Source organism: Heteronotia binoei, chromosome 1, assembly GCF_032191835.1.
Source record: "Heteronotia binoei isolate CCM8104 ecotype False Entrance Well chromosome 1, APGP_CSIRO_Hbin_v1, whole genome shotgun sequence".
NCBI classification, from domain to species: domain Eukaryota; kingdom Metazoa; phylum Chordata; class Lepidosauria; order Squamata; family Gekkonidae; genus Heteronotia; species Heteronotia binoei.
Window position 1 is genome coordinate 22,010,284 of NC_083223.1, and position 21,969 is coordinate 22,032,252.

A 21,969-nucleotide genomic window follows, 5' to 3' on the forward strand; every position below is an offset into this window, starting at 1 on the left:
AGGTGTCACATTGGTTGGCAGCACTGTTGTGTCACCTTGATTGGCATCACATGAAACACCTGTTCATTTCAATTTTCAAAAGCACAGACTGGCTTTTGGCTGTAAAGGTTTTTTCTCTCTCTTTTTTGGTATTTTTGTATGTTTATGTGTGAACGTGTGAGTGTGTCTTTGTGACCTCTGGTGATGGACCCCTGTTGGGAGCATGGAGGATATTCAGAGAGGTGGCTGAATAAAGCATGGCCCTGTCTTCCTGATTACTGGTATTCCAAAGAGGTCTCCCATCCAAGTACTTGCCAGAGTCAACCCAGTTTAGCTCCTGAGATCTGAAGAGATTGGGCTTACTTGGGCTATCCAGATCAGGGCTGGCTGTAAAGTTTTTATGCATTTAATTTCAGCACTTTTAGCCTGAGCCTGTCAGCACAAGCTCCTTGTTTGCTTGGGCTTTGGAGGATTTCAGAAGCGTGTTCTGGCTTTCAGGTGATCCATAAGCCCGGATGGAATTTCAAAGTTTCTCAAGGCCATAAATTGCTGGGAAGGAACATAACCTATGGGAATGTTTGGAAACTTTTCCTGCTACTACACTGACATGCTGCTTTTCTTACACTCCATATACAGTTGATTTCAATGGGCTTACACAGGAGAAACTCTGTATAGGGTTGTACTAGTAGCTGTACAGGGCTGCTTAACACCTTGACTTTAAACATGATGTTCCTGTTGCAAGAAATCTTTTGTTGAGGGATGAAATCACTGGCCCAAGCTTGAAAATGTAAAGATGTTCCAGAGCTGAAAGACCAAAATGAAAAGTCCCATTACGTTCACGTGAAGATGTTTTTTCCTCAGAACCTGGCAGATTTTACATGCAACTTCACATAGAACAGGCATGCAATTGAAACTGGTTTCTTGGTTGTTTTGTGATGGATATTGTATGTTTCTTGGCCCTGTCACTTCTGTTTTATGTTTTGTTTCCTAGTGTGCCATTCTTTGGTGTGATCAGAGTCACAATTCTCCTTTGTGTCTTCCTTATTCTGTGTGGGCACCGTTTGATAATTTCCCCATCTTTTTCGATGTAGCTAACAAACTACTGAGCCCATTCCAGAAAGGCTCCACTTTGTCTCAATGTATAACTCCTTGTTTGCTGTTCAGTTGTGAGTGTTTCACAAGGCGTGTAACCTGCATGGCTCTTTTTCTAGCAAGAGCTCCTCTGCATATTAGGCCACTCCCCTCTGATGTAGCCAATCCTCCTGGAGCTTACAGTAGGCCCTGTACGAAGAGCCCTCTAAGCTCTTGGAGGATTGGCTACATCAGGGGGGCATGGCCTAATATGCAGAGGAGCTCCTGCTAGAAAAAGAGCCCAGCGTGTAAGAATGTGTATATCATTGTGATCTGTAGTAGGTCCTCATAGGACAATGCAAATATACTGGAAAACAGAGACCGGCTCCTCTTGCAGAATAGCCTGGATTATTCCGTTTCTTCTCACTATGCAGTCTTCCAAGAGTGCATTCACACATGAAACTTAAAGTAGGTTTTTGCCTTTGCCTTCTCCATGCTGTGAATACAAATGGTCTCTTTGATCCTGCATTAACAGCATTCACCCAGACGCAACTAAGGTGGGAGAGGCTAACAATGGCGCTCTTACCATCGCAAAAACATGCAGGATCGCTTCTCTCTGTAATAGCAGTATTTTACCACACCTACTGATAGCTGGTCCTCAAATATAGTGTAATAAAATGTGGATTCAGGCTGGGGTCAGGTTGGCAGTTTGGCCCAATATAGTTGCTGTTCCTTTAAACGTTTAATGGGGTCATTCACATGACCATATCCGGCGCCTGTTCCCCAGTCATACTCACCCCATTGTATGATCTGTTGGATGTAGAGTAAACAGCTGCTGGAGAAAATCCGATGCTTATGGATGTCTGCACATTCATCCCACATTTCCAGACTTCTGAACCCCTCCTGTGCATGCTCAAACTGGTTCAGAATTGTGAACTTTTAATTCTGTTTTTGCTGTTCTGTTTTTCTAAACTGGCAGTGCACGGGTGCACATGTGCACCAAAGGTTGTTTAAAAAAAAAAAAAAAAGACCAGACCCCATGCTCCATGGTTGATGTGCAGCAGTAATCTTAAAGGTCAACCACGGAAGAAGCGTGCCGTTTAGGCTGGATCTTGGTGGAAGCCTGATGGAAAATCTCTGTTACAAAATGCAGCAGAGTAATTAGCGGTGCACCCAAACCACACCAACCTTCCAGTTTGACCGCAGCCTCAGTGTGGGTGTAAATCTTCAGACTGAAGGTTAATTGCTAGGCTTGCAAGAAAACTAGTGGTAGGACTTGCATTGTATTGGCCTGGGCTTAGGGAAGAGAGTAGCGCCTACTGGAGTTAATGTGAATTGCCTGGCCATCCTGTGTGTTCACTGGCAGCTTCAACAGAACCTTTCTCATTGCCCAGTCTATTATTGCCAGCAATACTGGAGAATGGGAATTAAGAGAGGAAGAGACACTGATCTGGCTAGCTGTACATGTTTTGTTTCCATGCAGACCCCCCCAGTTGTACATGAGAAGGATACATGTCATATTGCCGTGATAAGTGGCTGTGGGGAGGACGGGAACACACTTGTGGGTGGCAAAGTAATAATGTTGTTTTTGTAATTTGGGAAACCACCCATAGATTTCATTTGGGCTGTAAGAGCTGACATCTACGCCAGTCTCGCATTTCCCCCCATACTCTGCTTTGTTTTATGCCTCTGACTGCTACACTGCTCTGGGTTTGGCTAAAGACTCGCAGAGGCATGTACAAGCCTAGCATTTTACGGCAAACTTACAGCTTAAGAACAAGCCCCAGAAGAAAATATTAAGACGCATGTGTTGGCTGCTTGGCATGTCAATAATTTTATTGGGAATCAGTGCACAATTATTATTTCCTAGATTTCGGTAAAGGAAGATGCCAGAAGATAAAGGTCATTCGTATCAAGCTTTGTTTCATTTGTGCTGTTGAAATATGCTGCACTCTCTCTCTCTCTCTGTTTCTCACTCATTTAACTCTTATTTTTTACAAGAAAAAAAATTGCTTTCTATGCTTTTTTCAGCTTTTAACCTTTTTCAGACTCATTTAACATTTGCGCATTTTGAAATTCAAATTTGACAGATCCTTGCTTGCTGGATCTTGACATGGGGACACAGTGCAAGGAATATCAGGTTAAGTGGTTCTTTGACTACAAAAACAAGATCTGCACCCAGGTTTGGTATGGTGGGTGTGGCGGTAACGCCAATAGATTTGACACAGAAGCTGACTGCATTAGCAGATGCTTGAAGCCATGTAAGTACCCGCATGGGGCAGCAGGGGGGTAACAGTTTTGCACTTTAAAATATTTTCAAGCAAAGTTTCAAACACAGAAGGGGGAAAAGAAATAGTTGAAAAACAAACGCCGCACACTTTTTTCTCTCTGCAGCAGAGGAGAAAACCATGCCACTTCCTGTCCTTCAGAAAAGTCACCTGTCAGGTAAAGTCAGTAATTGGAGAGGCTTCTGCCTTTGGTCTTTCGTCTGTCTATTGAATGTGTCCGTTGCACACAAAAAAACCGGCTTCCTGGATGCTTTGCTGCCTTACTCGGTGTGTTCCCTGCCTGGTCCATCTCTATTTGCATGCTTTTTGTCACACCTAGAAAACAGAACACAGAACAGAGCGGCCCTTTGTTCTCTCCTTTGTGTCCAGAAATCCATCTTAGTATTTGGATCTGTGCTTCCTCCTTCTTGGAAGACAGGGGCAATATCTGGTTCTATCAATGAAAGGGACTTTCCAGTCTTTTGGGGGCTGGGGAGGAAACTTGGTCTTTTTTTCTCTTTATCATTCTTTTGTAGGGTGTGTGTGTCTTATTTCTCTATCTTTTCTTCTGTCGATAATGGACACTCATTCCCACCTATCGCAGAAGCAGGGGCCACTGGAGTGGGAGGAATCAGCCACAGTGCCCCTTCAGAGCATCCTGAATAGCTCAGACCAGCCCAAGCTCCATCAGAGGCTAAGTAGGGTTGGCCATGGTTAGTGTTTGCATGGAAGACCACCAGGGTTGCTGTGCAGAGGAAGGCAATGGCCAACCACCTCTGCTCATCTCTTGCTTTGAAAACCTCTTGAAGGGCCCCCATGAGTCAGTTGTGACTTGTTGGTGCAATTATGGGGGGGGGCTGTGGCTTAGTGGTAGAGCATCTGCTTCACATGCAAAAGATCTCAAGTTCAATCCCCAGCAAGTAAGTGAGCACGTAAGTGTGATAAAAGACCTCAGCTTGATACTCTGGAGAGCTGCTGCTAGTCTAAGTAGGCAATATTGACAGCGATAGACCAATGGTCTGATTAATTGTAAGGCAGCATCATGTCAGTGGTGCAAGCCTCCATCTTGGATTTGCCCAACCTGACCTGGATCAGGATTAAGTACTGCCTCTGACAAAAACTTCCCCCTCCCCTTTGAATATCTTGGGGTCCCAGATACGCCTTTCCCTTCCACCATAGACCTATGCTTGTTGTAAATTGCCAAAAAGAAATCCTCTTTAAGGGAAGTGAACTTGCAGAGGGTGTCTTGAAAAAACTCCCTTGAGAGGCAGGCCAAATAAGTTCCTTTTGAAAGAAGAGAGAAATTCCACAAGGTCAGACACACACTGAGGTCTCTCTCAAAGCCATGTCACGATTCAGATCTCAGATCCCATTGTCTCTCATCTTCAACTTTCAGATCTCTCTCTCCTTCCAGTCTGTGAGTCAGGTGATTCCATACAGGACCAATTACAACCTCTGCTAGAAACATCGGACTAATTGTTCTCTAGGGGACCACTTCTCCAAAGTTCAAACCAGTTTCAGAGAGGGAAGTGGAGCTTGTGGTTATTGTTGACCAGAGCTCTTGGAGGATTGCTCCCATGAAGAGGAGAGGAGCTCTCTGTGGGAAGAGAACACATTCAAAGCCCCTAGATAGTAACCCACAGAATGCCTTCCCATTATGCTGGCTTGCATATCCTGAATTCTCTATAGCAGATGAATATTACATAAAGTTCCTGCAAGAATCCCTAGTTCCATGTTTGCACTATGCCATATCAGATAACTTTCAGAGAGCTTCTATAGCCATATTGCCTTTAGAACAAAGTTGGAGTCCAGTAGCATTGACTTTGTCAAGGGATAGTAAGTCCTTAGAGCCAACACTAAAGTGTGGTTCTCCTACAGCTGTTAAATCTCCAGTTACTTTGCTCGGGTAATCTACCTTTGGATGAAGGAGTTAGCATCCTCTTAGCCTAACTTCCTAGAACAGTTCAGGGGGACCTGGAAAAATTCGTTCTCTGTTCTTCATCTCTTTTATCGATTAAATGCAATAGAAAGCAATGCTGTTTGGGTGCTTTGGAACCTCTGGTTTCATAGCTAGGATGTGGAATTGGCTGCCAGACTTTTCAAATTCCAAGATCTTTGGAGTTTTTCTGGATGACGTTACCATACAGATTAAGAGCAAAAGAGAAAACATACCTAGAGCGAAGGAAAAAGGAATGGAAAGCTAAGCAGTTTCCAACCTTTTTTTGTATCTGAACACCTGCACCAAAGTTATCAACATGCAAAGGTTTCGAGAACTGTGGCTAACACCTCCATGAAGGTATCTCTATTTTTGTATTCACCACTCTGCCTCCAAAAGGAAGAAGAAGAAAACAATCATGAAGCCAGTATTGCCAGGGCCAAAAGAAGCCTGGTAGATCTCTCCAGCAGTTGATGAGTAGCCAGGGCTTGTCACTAATTAGATGACTGAGTTGGCTCCCCAGAAATTGATTCTGATATTTACTAAAGAGACCAAGGAAGGTCACACTGTCTCCCCAGAGCACTGAGAAGTATCCAAGGCATCTCTTGAACATTAGAGTGACAGGGCACCTCCACTTCACAGCAGACTACTCCACTGATTTGACAGTGCCCAAGAAGATGAGATTAATATGCATGGCAGAGCAAGGAACTTCCATTTTGAAAGCTGCTCTCTTGAGTGTTTGCAAAGATTCTTGTGGCACTGCTGCCTTGGTGAGCTTCCAGACAAGTCTTTTTTTGCTTGTTGCTGTTATTGTCTGCTTACTTGTCCGTTACTGAGAAGCCAGGTAACATTCCTCCCATCCCAGCTAGGTGGCTTCATCTCCCTTGCTCCCTAAGCACAGTCAAGCCTTTACTTCAGAGCCGGGTATCCACTGCGCATCCTTCATTCCCACTGCAAGTCAAACGAGCATGCCTGCACTTTGTTGGATGCATTTATATGTCATCTTTATCTGATACACTTATATGTCATCTTTTGGCTGTTCCATTGAAAGCAGTGGACATTTCAAAATCAAGTGAAAGTACAGTTAATGTAGTTTTTAAAGCATCATAAACTGCTTTGAGGATTTTCTAGTTAAAAAGCATGAGGTCTCTGGAATAAATAGAACAGCTGTCTGCAATAAGGATGGGCGCAACACAAAAAGACTGGGACAAAAACAGGGAAAGAGAAACAGGAAAATTCAGGTGTAAGAGAAATAGACCTATAACGAACAGATGGAGTGCCTGTTGCAGAATATAGTTTTGAGTTCTTTGCAGGACTTTTTTGGTATAAAAAGCCCGGCACGAATTCATTTTCCTATTAGACCACACCCCATGATGTCACTTTTGTTTCACACAGGGCTTTTTTGTAGAAAAGACCCAATAGTGTCTCATTTGCATATTAGGCCACACCCCTGATGCCAAGCCAGCTGGAAGTGCATTCCTGTGAGTTCCTGCTCAAAAAAAAGCTCTGGTTCTTTGTATCATATAATAATTGAACTAAATCTTTCACTTTTTCTAAGAGTAGTCATGAAACACCTTCTGGTTCCTGTAGCGGTTATTGGTCAGGTCCTACCAGGACAATTTATTTGGGAATCTTAATTTTGCATTTCCCTGTTTGCATTTTCCCCCTGACATTTCCATTAAACTGGAGCATATTTCTCAGGTTGTTGGAGGCAAGAGCAAGGACACCCATCCTATCAGCCGTCGGTCTGCATATGCATATATGCGTTGCAGTAGCAAAACTATCAATAGAAAGGCATTCTTGCAAATAGGTAGTTAGAAGGAGGAAAATACAGGTAAGGCTGTTCAGTTACATTTCCCTTCCTCATTGGCATCCATTAATCTGGAGCCAGGCATCATTGAGATGCACTTGATCTTTGTATGACACATTAGATAATTTTGTATGATCATTAGATAATTCTCTGTTATGCACACCATGGACATTCGTTGTGCATAACATTAGTGGTTAAGGGCTCATTTTGAGAAGGGAGAGCAGATATCCGCACTGATCCCGGAAGCAAGCTACCCTCAGAGTTGACCTTAGACTCTCTGGCACCCTAGGCAAGGCTAACTTCTGGTGTCCCCCTGCACTAATAACGTCACAGAGTGACATGGGCGGAGTGCCAATTTGGCACCCCCAGAAGGCCGGCGCCCTAGGCAATCACCTAGTTTGCCTAGTGGCAGGGCTGGCCCTGGTTACCCTGACTGCATGTGCAATCTATGTGCAGTGTACATCTGGTTCTTCTTTGTATGTCTGTGGAATAATTCTTAAGTTACACACAGTGATCCAATGCATGTATAGCTGAACATGTGATTTAAACCCCACATTTGTGCAGGAGCCATGGCTAACCCCTGCTTTCACATGTGACTTGAACACATGTTGGCTCTTTCATACAAACAGATGCATGCACACGTATGCAGGATTCATGTACATTCACTGCCTCACCATGTAAACAGAGCAGGGCTTCTGACTTGGGCCTAAGCCTCTTGAACACCGTGAGATTTCCAGTCTGAATAAACATACCTACAGGTGAAGTCTACATGGGATGGAGTTTCAGGTGGGTGGGCTCGCCTCGTAAGAGAGAGAAGGACTAGTTGCAAAGTCAGTTTCTAGTGCCTCACCCTGACAAATATTAGGCCTCTTTGGCATTAGAGATTATTCTTGTAACATTACATATCGCTGTTCTAATAGGCAGAGAGAGAAGTGTTTCCGGCCAGTCTTTCCAACTAGCAGTTTCCTTAGAGCAGCAGCATCAACATTTCTCAAATAACCAGGGGTGGAATTCTAGCAGGAGCTCCTTTGCATATTAGGTCACACACGCCTGATGTAGCCAATCCTCCAAGAGCTCACAAGGCTCTTTTTTATAAGTTCTTGGAGGATTGGCTACATCTGGGGTGTGTGGCCTAATATGCAAAGGAGCTCCTGCTAGAATTCTACCCCTGCAAATAACTGTGGGTCAAAGGAGGGGAATTAGGGATGATACTCATGGCCCCTGATGGGTCTCATCAGTCTTTAGCTACTCAATAGTACATTCAAGTATCCCAGACTACACAGATGGTCATCTAACTATAGGTTATTGAATTTAACCAGTAACTGGAAATTCACAGTCAACCAATAACTATGGACATATAATGAAGACAGGATCAGCCCTAGACTGTCTGGCACCCTAGGCAAAGCTAACTTCTGCCCCCACCCCCGCACTGATAATGTCACTGAGTCACATGCTTGCTCCCAGAAGGCCGACACCCTAGGCAATTGCCTGGTTTGTCTAGTGGCAGGGCCAGCCCTGATTGAAGTATAAGAATTGTTTGTTCCAAAAGAGGCTAGGTGTTAAGTAGTAGGTTTGGACGCTACAGTGATTTCAGCATAGTTCTTTATTGAACCCAAAACAAGCACACACTTCCACACCAAGCCGCAGCTAAATACACAGAAACCCAACCCTCAAACCCACCCCCAGCAATTAACAAACCAATCAGAATACAGGCACTCGGAATCTTTCCTTTTATGGGCGTTATACTATAGATGTTACCTGATTGGCTGGCTCAGCAAAAGCGGCCAATCTGACAGCAGCCGTGAGGAGCCTCTGACATAATGGGTGCTTGCTCAAAGCTCTCAATACACAACGCGAGGGATGTCCAAACAGCTTCAGTGAGGATTTTCCATTTGTGTCTTTGAACAACTTGATGTTGGTAAGGGAAAAATAAGGCACAGTAGAGGCTTTTCAAGGATTTACAACAGAGCTGTGAAGCCTGGTTTTGAATGCTCCTTACTAGGCAGCAGGCTCTACAGTAAAGTATCTGGTCTCAACATTTACAGGACAGAAAGTGCTCAAGATGAAGTTATCCAGGAGAAAAATTTTCAGAAGGAAATTGGAAAAAACAGCAAAAAGGATAGGAAGAGAAGGTAGGAGAAAACAAAAGAAACCAGAAGTTAACTGGATCTAGGAAGGTGTATATATCTTCCCTGTGAGAGCAGAATCCCTGGAGAATGGGGCCTCAGTTGTAGTTCTTTGCATGCTGAAGGTTTCCAATTTAAACACTGAATTTCCCGCCTAAAAGGTCACAGGCAGCAGATGCTAGAAAAGACCCTGGAGTGCTGCTGTTGGCAGTCATCGTTGTCTAGCCTGGTCAAGGCAGAGCAATGGTCTGATGTGAAATAAGGCAGCTTCATATTTTCATAGATTGTTCCTCGCCTGAATACATGTAAAAGAGCTTCACAAATGTTGTCCCAAAGCTCAGGTCACCAATTAAGACATGACAAGGGCCAGAATGTTGACACAGTCTTTACCGAGGAAAGCGTTCAAGCATCTAGTTAAGGCCACTAAAGTTGACTGTGCTGAATAACCGCCATGGAGATGTAAAGCACACCCTTGTTTCAAAGAAATGACAGCTAGCACAATTTCTGTTTGGTTAAAAATAAGAGTTTCTTAGGACTGAACCGCTTGTCTAGGCTTGGCAAAACATGAAATGTGTCACGGCTGGGGCCGGGTCAGGCAAAGTCCAGAGGCAGTCCGAGGTCTGTAGCCAGTAAGCAGGAGGGTCTGAGGCGCCAAATCCAAATCAGTGTACAAGTATCGCAGGTCCGAGGTCCAGAAGCCGAGGTCAGGGAGTCCAGAAGTCAAAAGCCAAAGTCAGGGAGTCAGGAACCAAAGTCAAGCCAGAGTGGATGCTAGGATGTCAGGGAGATGACTAGTTGCTTCCACAAAGCCTCCTCCCAAAGCCCACAGCTATATAGCCCTCTGCTGGCTGTTGCCCGTTTGGGCTAATTGCTGGCTCAGGGAGGCAGCCAGGATCCTGTCATAACTCAAGCATCCTTGCTCTTAGGAGGGCCAGAATCCTCTCAGAACTCAGGGCTCAGGGAGCGTCTTGCTTGTGAGCGTGCCGCCCTCCTCCGATCCCTGAGGTCCTGCCGGAGGCGGTCACGCACACGAGCCACCCGAGAGGGCGAGGCAGGGGGGCTGGGATCTTCTCCAGCAGGAGGCAGGGGCACTGGTGCAGGTGGCAGGGGCACAGTTTCCTCGTCAGACTCAACTTCCTCTGCAGGGTCCCCAGCACCCATGACACTATCCCCCCCCCCCAGGGCCCCCCTCCGTCGAGGGACCTGGAAGGTCGGGGTGGTCGTTGTGGAACCGGTGCACCAAGTCCGGGGCATGAAGATTGTCCTCGGGCTCCCAAGACCGGTCTTCTGGGCCATATCCCTCCCAGTCCACCAGGTATTGGAGGCCTCCACGATGGTACCGGGAGTCCAGGATCTGGCGCACCTCATATTCTTCCTCGTCATCCACCAACACCGGTGGTGGCGGCGGTGGGCAAGGAGGCCGAGCTGGGTCAGGGGGTGCAGCTGGAACAAGGAGGGAGCGATGGAACACAGGGTGAATGCGGAGGTGGGGTGGCAACTGGAGCCTGAAGGCGACGGGGTTTATTCGGTCCGTGACGGGGTAGGGTCCAATGAACCGCGCATCCAGCTTGTGAGACCGACCAGGCCGGCGCAGGTAGCGAGTTGAGAGCCACACCTGATCCCCTGGCTGGATTGGGGGGCCTTCCTGCCTCTTCCGGTCCGCAGCCAGTTTATAGGCTTCCTTGGCCCGCTGTAGCTGCTCCCGGAGCAAGTCTTGGCTGGCGCGGAGTTCTTGCAGGTAGGCCTCGACGGCGGGGACATTCGTGGGTGGCAGGATCGCCGGGAAGAACCGAGGGTGGTACCCGTAGGTTGCAGCAAACGGGGTCATTTGGGTGGACGAGTGGACCGCGTTGTTGTATGCAAACTCCGCTAGAGGCAACAGACTGGTCCAGTCGTCCTGCTGGTAGCAGGTGTAACAGCGGATATATTGCTCTAGCGTGGCATTGGTGCGCTCTGTCTAACCATCAGTCTGTGGGTGGTAGGCTGAGGACAGGTGCACTCGAGTACCCAGGCTGGAATGGAGGGCTTGCCAGAACCGAGAGGAGAACTGGGGGCCCCGGTCTGAGATCAGGTGGGCTGGGAGTCCGTGCAGACGAAAGATGTGTTGCAGGTAGAGCTGGGCTGTCTCCTGAGCTGTGGGAAGTTTCGGACACGGAATGAAGTGGGCCATCTTGGTAAATAGGTCGACGACCACCAAGATGCAAGTCTGACCTTTGGATCGTGGGAGTTCTGTAATGAAGTCCATCGAGATGGTGTCCCAGGGTCCTGAGGGTGCGGACAAGGGCTGTAACAACCCCGAGGGTTTGGCCGGGACGTCTTTGGCCCGCCGACAGACATCACAGGAGCTGACATAGCGGGCAACATCGGAGCGCACTCGTGGCCACCAGAATTCTCGCGTCAGCAAGTGGGTGGTCTTATGCTGTCCAAAGTGCCCGGCGGGTAACGAGTCATGAGTCAGGCGTAGCACTTCTGCCCGCAAGGGCCCGGGCGGCACATAGAGGCGTTCGCGGTGTAGCAAGAGACCGCCTCGAGTCGTGAACTCGCCTGCTGAGTCGTCTTGGAGTGCCTGGAGGTGTTGCTGGACCCAGGGATCGTTGGCCTGGCTAGCACGAATGTCCTCCACGAGTGTGGGTGAAGTGGAGGTGGCTGCAAATACTGAGGGCGGCAGGATGGGAGCAGCGGGCGTGGCCTCAGTTGAAGCAGGGGCGTATTCCGGTTTCCGGGACAGCGTGTCTGCTTTCCGGTTCTGGGTATGGGGGATGTAGGAGATCCGGAAGTCAAAGCGAGAGAAGAATAGGGACCACCGGATCTGGCGCTGGTTAAGACGGCGGGTGGTCTGGAGGTGCTCTAGGTTCCGGTGGTCAGTGAGCACTTGAACAGGGTGGCGAGCCCCTTCGAGGTAGTGCCTCCAAACCTCAAAAGCCGCCTTGATCGCGAGCAACTCCCTCTCCCAGATGGTATAGTTCCTTTCCGCAGCCGTGAGCTGGCGCGAGTAATAGGCACAGGGCTGGAGTGGCTGAGACGGCTCCTCGCGCTGGGACAGCACTGCTCCCAGGGCCACGTTGGAGGCATCAGCTTCCACCGTAAAGGGAAGCTGGGGGTCAGGGTATCTCAGGAGTGGCCCGGTGGCAAAACGGGTCTTCAGGGTGGAGAAGGCGTTATCGGCCTCTGGGGACCAGCAGAAGGGTTCTTTGGGGCGGAGTAGTTGAGTCAGGGGTGTTGTCAGGGAGGCATAGGCCGGGATGAATTGCCGATAGTAGTTGGCAAAACCAAGGAATCGCTGCAGGTCTTTGCGATTCTGAGGAGCCTGCCAGGTCAGGACCGCTTCTACTTTTTTCGGGTCCATGAGGATCCCTTGCGGGGACACAATGTGACCGAGGAACTCGACAGAGCGCAGGTCGAAGTCGCACTTCTCCAGCTTGGCGTAGAGGCCATGGGTTCGTAGGCGCTGCAGGACCTGGCGGACGTGCTCGGCGTGCTGGGCAGGATTGCGGGAGTAAATTAGGATGTCATCTAGATATATGATTGCGAAGCGGTCGAGCAGGTCCCGGAATATGTCGTTCATGAACCTCTGGAAGACAGCGGGGGCGTTGGTCAATCCGAAGGGCATCACCAGGTGCTCGTACTGCCCGTACCGGGTCCCAAATGCGGTCTTCCATTCGTCTCCAGGTCGTATGCGCACCAAATTGTACGCTCCACGGAGGTCCAGCTTGGTATAGATTTGGGCCCCTTTTAAGCGATCCAAGAGTTCAGGGATCAGTGGTAGAGGGTACCGGTCGCGGATGGTGATCTTGTTCAGGGCCCGGTAATCATTGCACAGCCGGAGCTCCCCACTTTTCTTCTTCACGAAGAGGACTGGAGCAGACAGGGGAGAGGTTGAGGGTCGGATGAAGCCGCGTTTCAGGTTCTTATCTAGGAAGTCTCGCAGAGCGGCCAACTCAGGCTCCGACATTGGGTACAGACGCCCCACCGGGAGTGGTGCCCCAGGTACCAAGTCAATGGCACAGTCATAGGGCCGGTGAGGGGGAAGCTGATCCGCTCCCGTCTCTTCGAAGACATCGGCGAAATCCGCATACTTCTGAGGGAGCTGAGGACCACCACTCGGGATGCCAGCTGCCAGAGTGGTGGGAGGAGTCAGATGGGGGCATGGGTCTTGGAAACGTAGTTCCTGCTGGGCCCAGTACACGATGGGGTTGTGCAGCTTCAGCCAGGAAAGGCCCAGAATCAGTGGGAAGCGAGGCATGCGGGCGACATTAAACTGCAGCTGTTCTTGGTGCTGCTGGACGTGGAAGGTGATGGGACAGGTCTCCTGGGTGACAGGCCCAGAACGGAGGAGGCGCCCGTCAATAGCCTCCACCAGCGACGGAGTCTCTTTTGTCTGCACCGGGATCTGGTGCTGTTTTACAAAGGCGGCATCTATAAAACAGTGGGCTGCTCCCGAGTCCAGCATGGCATACACGAACAGCCAGCTTTCGTCAGGCAGACGGAGTTTGACTGGTAGCAGGAACGGGCCCGGGGTATCAGCCCGCTGTTCGGAGGACCCAGCTAGTCGCCCCAGGCTGGGGGGTCCACTTACGCCTGGGGCTGCCCTTTTGGCGGCGGTGGCGGTGAAGGCCCGGGTATCTGATGCTTAGCAGGGCAGCCAGAGGCATAGTGGCCTGCCGTGCCGCAGTAGAGGCACAGATTCTGTGTGCGGCGTCTGGCCTTTTCCACTGGGGTCAGGCAGGGTCGAGCAGCTCCAAGCCGCATAGGCTCGTCCTCGGCGCTGGTACGAGCTGAGGATGGGCGAGGAGCCAAGTGGCACGGCGCAGGGAGCTGGCGCCCTCTGGTCTTGGCTTGGCGGCGACTTTCCAGGCGGCCATCGATGCGGAGGCAGAGGGTGATAAGTTGTTGAAGCGTGGGTGGTGGCTCCACCCTGGCCAGTTCATCCAGGACCTCCTCTGCCAACCCCTCGGTAAACTGGTCCATCTGGGCAGCCTCATTCCACGCCAAGTCTTGGGCCAGGAGCTTGAATTCGGTGGCATACTGAGCCACCGAGGATTTGCCTTGTTTCAGTGCCCTGATCTTCCGGTTGGCTGTGGCTGCTTGGACTGGGCTAGAGAAAGCAGCAGACAGGTGGGCCTCAAACCCTTGGTAATTAGTTAGTAGGGGAGAGGATGCGACAAGCAAGGGTGTGGCCCATTTGGCCGCCTGCCCCTTTAACAGACTGATGATGAAACACACCTTTGTCTTGTCATTGAGGAAGTCCCGTGCTCTCAGTTCAAAGTACAGCCGACACTGTGCTAGGAAGGCAGGAAATTCTTCCACGGCACCCCCAAATCTGTCAGGTGGGGGAACTGGGCACTTGGCTGGAGCACTGGCCGCAGGTTGTTGCTGCAAGTGCACTACTGCCTGTGTTAGCTGCTGTACCTGGGCTTGGAGCGCAGCCAGTAGTTCTGTGGTTTCACTTGCTTCAGCATCCATCCTGTGGAGTGGGTGTTTGTCTGGTGGAAGCAATCTGTCACGGCTGGGGCCGGGTCAGGCAAAGTCCAGAGGCAGTCCGAGGTCTGTAGCCAGTAAGCAGGAGGGTCTGAGGCGCCAAATCCAAATCAGTGTACAAGTATCGCAGGTCCGAGGTCCAGAAGCTGAGGTCAGGGAGTCCAGAAGTCAAAAGCCAAAGTCAGGGAGTCAGGAACCAAAGTCAAGCCGGAGTGGATGCTAGGATGTCAGGGAGATGACTAGTTGCTTCCACAAAGCCTCCTCCCAAAGCCCACAGCTATATAGCCCTCTGCTGGCTGTTGCCCGTTTGGGCTAATTGCTGGCTCAGGGAGGCAGCCAGGATCCTGTCATAACTCAAGCATCCTTGCTCTTAGGAGGGCCAGAATCCTCTCAGAACTCAGGGCTCAGGGAGCGTCTTGCTTGTGAGCGTGCCGCCCTCCTCCGATCCCTGAGGTCCTGCCGGAGGCGGTCACGCACACGAGCCACCCGAGAGGGCGAGGCAGGGGGGCTGGGATCTTCTCCAGCAGGAGGCAGGGGCACTGGTGCAGGTGGCAGGGGCACAGTTTCCTCGTCAGACTCAACTTCCTCTGCAGGGTCCCCAGCACCCATGACAAAATGAAATGTTCATGTTAAAGAATAAAACAGTCCAGAAGTCTGCAGAGAGAAAACAGCAAGGGCGTTTTCGCACTGACCTTAATCAGCAGCGACGCCCTCTTCACCGCGCAGGATTGGCACGGATTTCGCACTAATTGCCGCGGAGCACCCGGAAGAGCCGGAAAGTCCCGCGGCTTTTGCGGCGCAAATGGAAACTGGTTTTTGGCGGTTTCCGTTTGCGCCGCAAAAGCCGCGGGACTTTCCGGCTCTTCCGGGTGCTCCGCGGCAATTAGTGCGAAATCCGCGCCGATCCTGCGCAGTGAAGAGGGGCGTCGCTGCCGATTAAGGTCAGTGCAAAAACGCCCCAAGTGTCAAAAGGGTCTCAAAAAGTTCATCCAATAGAATAGGGAAAACATGCAAAAATGTGAAATTGCAAACTGGAAAAAAACAACAGAAAGGATAGGAAGAGAAGGTAGGAGAAAACAAAAGAAACCAGAAGTTAAGTGGATCTAGGAAGCTGCATGTATCTCTCCTGTGAGAGCTAGTAATGAAACAGGATTCCTGGAGAATGGTGGGATCTGGTAAGGAATTGGCCACTACACCTCCCAGCTTTGAAAAAGATGGTGCTTTTTGAGGTGTGCTGTGGCAATGAAACAGCCCCCTTCTGGCTGCCGGGAGAGGCACAGGCTGCACACACACAAGAGGAGCATTCACACTGCTCCCGCACATGTGCGGCATGTTCATGGTGCACCATGGCTGTTCAAACGGACAGAAATGTGCCAGGGAGCTGCGCCAAGGAGTTTGCTACTGGGAAGTTCCTGGTAGCTATTTACTCTGGTCCCAGCCCACCCTACAATGTGGTAAGGACAGGTGGGCTGTGGGGGGCAGAGGTGTGAGTGTGAACATTAAATCTGGGGGTGAGGAGTGGCTACGGCAGATAAAATCCACCATCTGATCACACCCAGTGAGTTACCAGGTGAATTTTGCAGAATTGTCTGGCTCTTCTGGGGACTGAGTCCAGAGCTATCTCACTCTCCAAGGCAAACCTTTTAAATGCTTCCCCAAAGGAGGGGCCAACCCTGTACTCAGCCAGTCCTACCTGCCCACCCCAGTCCCAGGAAGCGATAGGCCTCTTGGCCAGTGGATACTTGCTTTGGATTGGCGAGCTCACTGTCCCTTTCCCTTGGAATTCTTTCAAGATCCAGCTGCCCCACCAAGCCTTCTCTAAGCAGGTCAGCACTGCCTGTTTTCCCTGTAGCCAGAGCCCCTCTGGGCCATCTCTGATAGGAACTTGGACGGGTTGGCTTCTGCTACTGAGCACGCTGCCGAGAACCAGCTGGGCTTCTTCAAATCGGCTGACCCATGAGTAGACTGCATCAAGGCCATGTCCTGCTGCGGCCTGAAAGACAATTTCCCCAGCCCTCAGGGCTTGCTGCCACAGTATACCTTTGGTGGGGCTTTCAACCCCCTAGGGTAAGTGTGGGGGCAGAGGCTTTGAAGCCCATACATTCGTGTACCCTGGGTTTTTCTGTCCGTGTATCTGATAGGAATAAAGGGGAGTAGGAGGCTGGGTTTCTTCCCCCTTGCAGCCTGTCAGAAATGGAAGAAGAAGTTGGTGCCTAACAGTGCAGCAATAAGGACACAATCTTAAGCCTCATGGAGTAGAGCTGAGAACATCCAGTTAAGGCCCCGTTTCTCCCTGCAAGCATCCTTTTGATTTTTTCCTTTCCTTTCCTCATCTACGTTTACAATACTAAAATCATCACTCCTTCACTCACAATGACTGTGGAATTCCTGGAAGAATGATCAATTCTTGTTCTTTCTGTGTGTATATTAAATAATCTCAAGTACTGCTTCCCACCACCCCACTTTGCAGCCAAAGCTGTTGCTTGTTAACATTCCCCTTTTATTTTTCATGATCAAAATTTTGTAATTGTCTTTGAAGAACTTCAGTCTGATGTTCCACTCCAGTGATCTATTCCATGTGCTGCTCACTTACTTCCAGGGCTTTTTTTTTTTGTAGCAGGAACTCCTTTGCCTATTAGGCCACGCCTCCCTGATGTAGCCAATCCTCCAAGAGCTTCCAGGGCTCTTAGTACAGGGCCTTCTGTAACCTCCAGGAGGATTGGCTACATTATGGAGGTGTGGCCTAATAGGCAAAGGAGTTCCTGCTACAAAAAAAGCCCTGCTTAACTTCTCATTCATTCCACAAAGAGAGCAGGTTCTTGAGTCTTTCCCTGGGAAGCATGACTCAGCTCCATCCATTAAATGGGAATTCCAGTGTACACAGGAGACCCGTGAGTGCATATGTGCTGAATGATGTCTAGTTTGGGGCTATAAAGTTCTGGTCTCATATCTGCGGCACATATTTACAAAACAGTATACTGCATTTGCTGTGTGTTCATTTTGTATCATTTGAGGGTTTTTTTGTTGTTGCTGTTTTGGAACTTGACATCCCCATCATTTTACATTTTATTTATCCATTCGTTAACTTACAGATTTCTCCTTTCATTAGAAAACTGTTCATATTAGAGTGAACCCAGGCCTCATTCAGTAGGAGCTCCCAGCTCCTGAACCTTTCTGAGGGTTCCCCCTCCTCCTCCCCACCTTGTCCATTGAATAATAGGTGCAGCTGCAGAACAATCCCTGGATGAGCTCCACCACCTGTTTTTCTACAAAACGACCCCTGCGTGAACCAATAGAATAACCAATCTACATTTAATTTTTTCCCAGGTTCTGTCTGCAATTTCGTTGGCTGCTCAGGCAGACATCTTTCCTTGGATTGTACAAATAGCCCAATTGCAATTTTTCCATCTCTTTATTCTGAGTAGTTTATTCCATCACTCCAGTAGTTTATTCCATCCTTTTCACTCTATAAGACCCTCCATTGTTGCTAAAAGCTGTTTGCCAACTTTAATAGAAATGGAGCGACAGACAATCTGCGAGGGGAGACCGTTTTCAGTGCGGTGGTCTGCTTTGCAGTAAACCTTCTAAGTTGTTATGATGGTGGTGATCCTCTGGCTTGCGTAATACTAGCCTCAGCCTGCCTAGTTCAGAGAGCCCAAAGAAAAGACCCAGATCTCTCTGAACTGGCTTGAAAGATAGGAAACTAATAGCACAAGAGAACTAGGACCGAGGCTCCCCTGCCACTGTTTCTGTTAATCCAGTCCTGCAAGCCATTTAATAGCATTGCTGCTGCTAATATTCTTTATGAATGGTGGAAGAATTTGTATTATTTAGATCCTTTCCAGTCAAGTCATGGGACTAAATCAGTGTTGGTCATCCTGATGGATGATCAGTGTTAGGGAAGGATTTCTTGTCTGTTGAATCTGTTTGGACTATTTGGGGTCTCCTAGTCAGGGGTGGAATTCTGGCAGGAGCTCCTTTGCATATTAAGCCACACCCCCTGATGTAGTCAATCCTCCGAGAGCTTACAAGGCTCTTTTTTGTAAGCTCTTGGAGGATTGGCTACATCAGGGAGTGTGGCCTAATATGCAAAGGAGCTCCTGCTAGAATTCCACCCCTGGTTCTAATTATTCTTCATTCCACCAGAGCTCTGTTATATGTGAGAAGATTCTGACTTCACTGAAAATCTTTCTGTTGCACTGATTTCCATCTCACCTCAGATATTCAGATTCTTTTCCCAAAACCTGCTGACAAAAAGTATTTACTTCTGTGTTGATAGTGCTGTAACCGCAAACAAAATATTGGAATTCCATTTTGCAAGATATTGTTAAAAGATTTGTAAGTGTTGCGGCCATAATAGTACTTGCTTGCTTTCTGAATTTGCGGAAGTGACAGTGGGTCTTACAAGCAAAGCGGCCAGGGCAGGCGACCAGCTCTCCATATACAAATTAAGAATAAGTGATGAGGAAGAATTAATTGTCCGCCACCATCTTCCCCTCACTCCCCTATCCTGTAATAGACATTTCCTTTCCATCTTCCGTCTGCAAACTGGATGTGGAGTCTTGTGCACACACACAAAAGGCCTATATGTTTTCCCTCTTAAAATGTTGTACTGTTGGTTAGGAGAAGAAGAAAAAATTCTCAGTAAACTTCAAATTAAAGAAGAGAAGAGACAGACGCAAAGTTCAGGTGCAGAGTGGGGGAAAGGTCCATGAGACAGGAAGGAGAGACAGAGGCAAAGTGATTGGAACAGAAGGGGGAGCCAGTAGGCACTCAGTTGAGAAATAAGGCCCCAAAGGCAAGATGGAGCTAGAGAAGATGCAGAACGAAGGACAGGGAAATGAGTGAGTGGATGAAAACTTCCTAATAAACAACAGTGACTTCACCTGTTGTCCCCAACGGGTTGAAATTATATTGAAAGAGCTTTTGGCTAGATGTTTTTAAAATCTCCTTTTTCTTGTTCCTCTAAGGAACCACTCTTAACTGTTAGGAAGACCTTCCCAGCAGAGTGGTTCCTAAGAGGGACAAAAAAAGGAGATTTTCAAACAGAGGCTAGATGGCCATCTGACAGCAAGGCTGACTCTGTGGACTTAGACGGATCTCGAGAGCGAAGGCAGGAAGGGTTGCATTGGTGCTTAGTCCTCGTGGCCCTTTCTGATATGCCCAGTGAAATGCTGATTGCCATTTGGGGTTAGGAAGCAATTTTTTTCCAGGCCGGTTTGGCCAGGGATCCTGGAGGGGTTTTTTGCCATCTTCTAGGATTGGAACAGGGGTTGGGGGGCTATTTGTGAATTTCCTGCATTGTGCAGGGGGTTGGACTAGTTGGCTGCTGTGGTCTTTGAGGGAAGAGTAGCAGCAAAGGCAGAGAGAGATGGAAGGCTATGGAGGGGACACAAAGAGAACAGCCATTCCCCATCTTCTTCTCTGTACTGTGTCATGGACTTGGGAAGCTGCCTTATGTTGCCATGTGGTATCAGAGCCCCACTTCCCTTCTTTCTTCTCTCTCTGTACAGCAGGCACTGTTTATTTAGGCCCCACCATTTTGATCAGGCTCTGTGTTACTTGCTTTTGCAGTAGACTTGGGTCAATTGATGATTCAATAGGGAAGTTTTTATGTCACAACTACCAATCTGTCATACATTAATCCTGCTCACTGCACGTCGTGAAAATCAATGCAAAATTTTACTGATCTGCCACCATTCTTGTAAGTATGTTCACCTTCAAAGGGAAAACCGTACTTTCTTAGTCAGTTGAGCATCTCTGAACATATGAAGAGGGAGGAGATGAGCAAGAAACATACGAGTCTTTGCATTAACCTGTTTTTGTCACTTAATTTACAGCCAGAAGTATTTGCGACTTGAAAAAAGAAGAAGGGACCTGCAGGGATTTTGTCCTAAAGTGGTATTATGACGCAGAGAGGAGAAGTTGCACTAGATTCTGGTATGGTGGCTGTGGTGGAAACGACAACAGATTTAACACGCAGAAAGAATGTGAAGTCACCTGCATTTTAGGTAAGGGGTGGCATCTTTTGCCTCACTACTTCATTCTGAAGTATGAACCTTATGAAGAAAGGTTAAAACACTTGGAGCTCTTTAGCTTGGAGAAACGTCGACTGCGGGGTGACATGATAGAGGTGTACAAGATTATGTATGGGATAGAGAAGGTAGAGAAAGAAGTACTTTTCTCCCTTTCTCACAATACAAGAACTCAGTGGAACAGGCTTCCTCAGGAGGTGGTGGGCTCTCCTTCCTTGATGGCCATCTGACAGCAATGAGAATCCTGTAAATTTAGGGGGAGGTATTTGTGAGTTTCCTATATTGTGCAGGGGGTTGGACTAGATGACCCTGGTGGTCCCTTCCAACTCTATGGTTCTATGATTCTATGAAGGCGTAAGGCTATATGTCAGAAATCTTTGCTTTCGTATGATGTGAAATCTAATGACCAAACTGAGACTATCATACTTTGGTCACATCATGAAAAGACAAGCCTCAGTGGAAAAGACAATGCTATGAAAAGCTGAAAGCATTAGGAAAAAGAAAGCCCCCTGGGGGACATGTTAACCAGTTAAAGGAAGCCACTGCCTTTGGTTTGCAAGGCTGTCAGCAATGGGACATTTTAGAGGTGATTAATTCATGTGTGTGTGTAAAGGGCCATCACATCACAGCTGGCTTATGGCAGCCCCAACAAAGGGTTTTCAAGATGTGAGAAGCAAAGGTGGTTTTCCATTGCCTTCCTCTACAGCAGTGGTTCTTAACCTTTTTGAGGTTACAGACCTCTTTGAGAATCTGATGAAAACGATGGACTCCCTCCAGAAAAAAATGTCATAGCGAGATGATTATGATTATTGTAGGTTACCTGTACAGTAGCATCCCATGGCCTCCTACATTTGTTTGGAGTGAAACATTACTGTAGTGACATAATTAAGAATATTTTTCACAAAGACCATTTTCAAAGCAACAGGAAGAAATCAGAGAAAGTAGTTTCTGCAGATTTGATGAGATTGGGCTGTACCAGGTATGGCCAAACTGGCTTCCACACATATTCTGTGGCTCTTGAAGCCCCGCTGCCTCATTGGCCGGCTTGAAGAAGCATTTCTCTCTTTAAATTGTTTATCCAGGCCAAGCCAGCCAGCAGCCTGGAAAGTGTATTTAAAGATAAAGTTGCTTTCTTTCCACCTCTCCTCCCTCCCATCTATTTTCCTTCCTTCCTTCCTTCCTTCCTTCCTTCCTTCCTTCCTTCCTTCCTTCCTTCCTTCCTTCCTTCCTTCCTTCCTTCCTTCCTTCCTTCCTTCCTTCCTTCCTT

At 48.4% G+C, this 21,969-nt stretch overlaps 1 protein-coding gene across 1 annotated transcript in view; it reads left to right on the forward strand.

Moving 5' to 3' along the window:
- The window catches only part of COL6A3 (collagen type VI alpha 3 chain), a 176,910-nt gene that overhangs the window by 153,879 nt on the left and 1,062 nt on the right, over positions 1-21,969 (forward strand). Inside the window, 4 exon segments of the mRNA XM_060232176.1 lie at positions 3,141-3,311; positions 3,445-3,495; positions 9,109-9,195; positions 20,508-20,678. Coding sequence (XP_060088159.1) covers positions 3,141-3,311; positions 3,445-3,495; positions 9,109-9,195; positions 20,508-20,678 — 480 coding nt within the window.